Source organism: Condylura cristata, unplaced genomic scaffold, assembly GCF_000260355.1.
Source record: "Condylura cristata isolate star-nosed mole 26May11 unplaced genomic scaffold, ConCri1.0 scaffold00019, whole genome shotgun sequence".
Lineage (NCBI taxonomy): Eukaryota > Metazoa > Chordata > Mammalia > Eulipotyphla > Talpidae > Condylura > Condylura cristata.
The window spans coordinates 17404100-17410059 of NW_004567120.1; the positions used below are offsets into that span (position 1 = coordinate 17404100).

Consider the following 5960-nt stretch of genomic DNA (forward strand, 5'->3'; position numbering starts at 1 on the left):
GGGGGGGGGGGGGGGGGGGGAGCCCTAATGGAGGTACCTTTTTTTAAGATCAAAATATTAATTCATTGAAAGCCAGTGTTACAGACTAAATGTTTGTACTTTTCCCCACCTCATTCATTTGCTGTAACCCTAATCGCCAATGTGATGGAATGGTATTACCAAGTAGGGTTTGGGGGAAATAATTAGGTTGTGAGAGTGGAGAAATAATGAGTGGGATCACTGCCCCTGCAAGAGACACAAGACCTTGCTCTCTGCTCTGACATGTGAGGATACAGCAAGGCATTGGCCCTCTGTATGTAAATCAGGAAATGAACCCCCTCTGAGAAGCCAGTGATACTGGCACCCCGATCTTGAACTTTCAGTCAACAGATTTGGGAGCTGTAAATGTTTGTTGTAATAGGCCAAAGGCTGAGGCAGAGGTTTAAAAGACACGGATCCATCAACCACTTCTGTCATCCACATAGTAGGGTGTGACAGCTATTGCTCCTCTCATTCCAATAGAACATTGAAAGTGGAAAAATTTAGGGAATATTCAGCACAAGACATTGGGTGCCAGACAGAAAGCAGGGTAAGTAAGCAACTGTGTGGTTGATGAGTACAAAAACAACTCTCAAAACTGGTCTTCTCACACGAGTCTTCAGAACATTGTATAGTTCAAAATTTACCCACCATAAAAGAGATTAGAGACGTCTTAGGAAAACTGAAGTGGCTTGAGTACAGTCTAAAGATGCTGTTATTAAATTTACCAAACAGCACAGCCATAATCACTTCATGTTAAGCTCCACCTACACCTTAAGTTGTCCATAGTCAATCATTAAAATAACCTGACTGATACTATCTGGAGAATATGTTAGTTAACATGAGTGTTCTAAACACTTTATATGTATTAACTCATTTTAACCTTCTCAACAACTCTATGAGGTATATTTTTATTATCAACCCTCTTTATACAGATTGAGGCAGTCTGGTTCCAGAGCACTGACATCATTTTATATACATCCTTGTATAACTCTGATAAATTAATTTTTCCTAATGTTAATTATCCTAAAAATGTTAGCATTGGGCCTCCCCGGTGGTGCAAGGATTAGTTTCAGCACTATCAAGCTACTGCCAGCCACTGTGGCATGAATTTGATTCCCAGCCAGGGAGCTGATCCACACACATGGCCCAGCAGACCTCTCCTGTCTCGCTCACTGCTCCCCTCAGTAGTGTGTTTCAGTAGATCCGCCTGCTTTGTTCCACACTCTGTCTCTAGTGAATCCTCTCATCTACCTCCCACCTCTGGCCTACACCTAAGTTCTTGTATGCATAAAGAAAGAGAAAAGAAATCATGTTTCTTTTAAAAAAGACGTTACCATTTTTGCCATTATACAAGAAATGGCGTATGGTGGAGTGACAGGATTCGCCAGACAGAATGGGGAGCAGAACAGACAGATCTACTGAAATACACTGCTGGGTGGAGCAGGGGACAGTTCAGGAGAGGTCTGCTGCGCCATGAGGATCAGCTCCCTGGCCAGCTTTAACCTGTTACGCCACCAGGGGGAGCCCATTTGTTACCAGTTTTTAGCACCTCCTAACAAGCCAGGTAACAAGACTGTTTTGTCCCTCAGGATCCGTGTTACAGAGATGTTCTACTCTATTACTCCATCAAAGTAGCAGCTCTGGGTTCCAACACTCACATAAATGAGTCATATACAAGGCAGTTAACTGCTCAGTGCAACTATAAGCCTAGAGATGCATACATTAAAAAGCTCTGTTTAAAAATCTGGTTAATACTTTTCACATTTACAGACTTTATCTCAACACATAAAAAAGGACAAGTTAGCTTGGTAACATGAGTGGATTTATTTAAGATTTGAGTGCAAACTTAAAAACAAGAACAAAGCTTTTCATCAATAAACACAAAAATCTAAGTGACAATTCTGCAATCGTGCATTTCAACAGAAAATACAAATATGAATACGTTCTAATTTGCAACTACATTTGAAAATCAAAATATTTCTCTCTATCAAAAAAAGACCACACACGCTTTAACTTGTTCTCATCTTGTTAACTTAGAAACACTTATCATTTTATCAGGAAGATACAGCATTATTAGTCAGTCTTAATGACCAAAGAAACACTACTCTTCATTCACTGACTTTGAATCATTCATCTGTATTTCAGTTCTGAAAAATCATTATCACACCTCCACTCTAGAAAAACGCAATGAACGCAAAGATCAAGGAGGCAAGATACTTTCATGTAATCAAAGCAAAAAATCTCAAGTGTCTGACTTAGAAATGTACATAAACATAGTAAATTTTAAAAGTACAACTTTAATGGCTGATGTAACAGTAACAGTGAACAATTTAAACAGGTATAAAAATGTAGGATCAAAATCTTTAGGTTGAAATATTTTCAAAGTTACTATATGAATATGGAAAGTCTGTTTCACATAAACATGTATATTTTTAGATGAAAAATCAGGGGGTAGTGGCATCTCCCTGGTCCCTTAACAATTTTTGGATTTTCACAAAGAATTAGCAGCACCCAACCTTAAAAGTGTTAATGACATGTTTCTAAAGGACCTATACAACAGCTTAGTTGGCAGTGTTCTAGCTTTTGGGAGATGGGGTGGGTGAGGTGGGGGTGCAAGTATCTGAGTATGCAGGCACGCACATATCTAAAATCATTCCAAAAGGAAAAGAAGTCACATATTGAAAAACACTCAGGAAATCATCCGTAAGAGATCAAGAGTGGGCCAGAGCCAGGAGAAGCTGAATAGTAGTCTACTTAATAATAGATTTTCACTCTTCAAAGGCAAGTTGGGAAGAATGAGGATACTTACATATACATAACTTCAGGGAGAACTTGCTTGAATTTTACATCACAGAACAGTGAACAGGAAACATTACAAAAGACCTTCATTCTTGCATATAATACCAGATGAAAAGTTTTCCTTTTACCACCATATACATAACATTTAAATATTCTCTTTATAAATATTTGAGAGCAAAAAGAATGAATTTTATTGCAGTGGTGGCTCACATCTGTACAAAGCAATGTAAGCAACATATATATATGTAAGCAACATATTTATATATGTATATATAAAATGATTAAGAAAAAAGTGCAAAGAATAACAGTATTAAGAATTTTTGCTGTTTTACAGTAACTATCACTGAAGTGTGAATATCTCTCAGGAATATGTAATTCCATATTTTAATTAAAATTTCAAAAAGAAATCCACACTCCCAAGTTACTGCACAATTAGTTCCTTATTGAGTAACCTTCCTTCTCCCAAATCCAGCATTTCCAGTTTCTAAACTCTTCACACACAGAAACAAAAGTGGCAACAGTGAGTTCTTCCCTGTAGTTTCCCAAAATTCATTCAAGTTAATTAATCACTCTAAGTCTTATCATAACCCGCTTTGCTGAAATTAAAGCAAAATGAAAGGCTTTCTGAAACACAAACTACTGGCCAGGAATCAAACCAGCAACTACCTACAGGTCTTCAATTGCAAGCATAATTTGATACAAGTACATTTTAAAATCAGTCCCTGTTTTCAATGATAAATGCAGCATCTAAATCACTCCCCCAAGTTCAGTGCTGCGCAAGGACCATGATTCCACATGGTCACGATTTCATCACCGCTCCTAACAGAGACGATGCTTCCTGAGCAAATCTGAGTGACTTTCCATCACTTTACTCTTGGTGCCAAGTCTTCTACATTGAACAGATGTAGAAACGCAATTTTCAGCATTTTGAAAAATGTACTTTCCTTAGGTCAAATAATTACTTACTGATTTTAGATCTGCAAGTTTCAAGTAGCTCAAGTTCCCTTTAAATACATTACTAGGTATTTTTTGGTGTGTTTATGTTGCTTTATTCTTACTCCAGGCACCATAATTATTCACAATAGTCAATGATTCTCTGTCTAAAATAGGCAACATGATGAATCCTAAAATGGGTTCCAAGGTTATTATATGATTCTGTCTATTATACTATGATTGAATTTTCCCTTCAAGATAAAGGCTTGGAAGAAAAATTTTCAGGCCGTCCAGCACTTCTGCTTTTGAGTAGTGTTAATACAAATTTTTTGACATGCTTAATATTTAATCTTCTCCTCAACTAGGAAGACAGTAGACATTGGAAGCTATAAATTTCCTTAAACTACATTCTACTCCAACTTCGGCTTATGTTGTTCAACATTACATATATTTAAGAAAACTAATATTTCCTAGACTAATTTTTAAAAACATAATTTTCACTCTAAAATTAATAAGACAGCTAAAGGGCTTTTCAATTTCAGTTTCACTAGATCTATGCAAGACTCAACAACTACTTTAATCACTTTTGGTTTTATTACCATGTCTTTAGAATGATTTGCTTTACATTCTAACAGACAATTCAATAAAGGCTTAAAATCCTAGAACTGATAAACCACCAGGCCACCTCCTACACAACTGTAAATCAGAGAAATGCATTTTATTTGCCCCCATACATTCGCTCAATGTCTTTGAGGTAATGGTTCTTCAGTTCCTTCCTTTTCAGTTTGAAAGCATCGGTCACCAACCCGGTTTCAGGTGTCCATGGCTCTGGGCTTAGGCGAACCTTGATTGGAATTTCAAACCGCTCCAATTTCACTGAAATGAGGAGGTAGAGGAGAGAGAGGAAAGGAGTTCACAGAGTGGGGAAGGTTGGGCAGGGCAGAAGAATGGGGGAAATGAAGCAATTAATCAAACATGAAGTTTGCAGGCCCTCCCTGGTATTCAAGGGGTTAAAGCCCAGCACTAGGAAGCTATCCACAGCCCCCCCCACAGCCCCCAGGGAGCTGACCACATGGAGCAGTAGACCTAGCCTGTCCAGCCTACTGCTGCTCCCCTCAGTGGTGTATTTCACTGATCTGCCTGTTCTGCTCCCCACTCTGTCTCTGGTGAATCCTCTCGCTCCCCCACACCTCTGACCTGTACCCCAGCTCTTGTATGCAAAAATAAATACATATTCTTTTTAAAAAACATGAAATTTGCAAGATTTCCCTGAACGATACAGGTGCTAAGCAGACTTTTTTAATATGTTAATACCACTATCATATACACTACCATATAGTTTCATTTTATATTTCTCAAAGTATATGTAAACTGTTCCATTTGTACAATTTCCATCTCTGGTTTTTATGCTAATAATGTCATAATATTGTATATGCTAACATATGCAGAATTGATGCAGCACAGCGTATGAGTTAGATAACTCGGCACATGTTGAAAATTTTCAGAAAATAAAAGCAAGCAATAAATAGTAACTTCAAATTCAATAAATTATCTTCCCTAGTTGTTAATACAAGGTGATCTTTAGAACTCTAAAGGCACATTAACAGTTGTGTTAATAGACAGGTGAGCTTTACCTTGTGTGTGATTATTTGAAAAAGCAATTATCAAAAGAACCAAAACTTGCATGTTGAAAAACTACTGCTAAAAAGCCTACCTCACTTTAGAAACAACTGGGTCAGTGACAAACACAAAGAACTCAAATTCATAGATGTTTCTGTTCTAATACTAGTGGAAATTCTATGAAATCTTGGTGGAGTGGGTGAGCTGCTTTGTCAAAATAAGAGAAAAATATAAAGATGACTGAAGAATAACTTTTCTAAACAACTTATTAAAAGTATAAAACTTGTAAAGACCTAGACATAAGAATGGAAACCATAAAATACCTGGAAGCAAAGATAGGTCAAACTCTACATGACATATACTTCAGTGACATCTTTAAAGACAGAGCACCCAACACCACAATAGTGAAGGCAAGGATAAATAGATGGGGCTACATCAAGTTAAAGAGCTTCTGTACAGCAAAAGAGACATTACAAAAAACAGACAGCCCACTAATTGGGAAAACATTTTCTCACACAAAAGTAGTGATAAAGGACTGATCACAAAAATATACAGAGAACTGACGAAACTCAACAAAAATAAACAAC

At 37.3% G+C, this 5960-nt stretch overlaps 1 protein-coding gene across 2 annotated transcripts in view; it reads right to left on the reverse strand.

Moving 5' to 3' along the window:
- Positions 1 to 1832: 1832 nt before the first annotated feature.
- Positions 1833 to 5960, reverse strand: part of ACSL4 (acyl-CoA synthetase long-chain family member 4) — a 67965-nt gene continuing 63837 nt past the window's right edge. For both annotated transcript variants that reach the window (XM_004685700.2, XM_012727221.1), the window contains exon 16: positions 1833 to 4629. In XM_004685700.2, the coding sequence (XP_004685757.1) occupies positions 4472 to 4629 (158 nt within the window). In that variant the 3' untranslated portion in view covers positions 1833 to 4471. The remainder of the gene's footprint in view (positions 4630 to 5960) is intronic.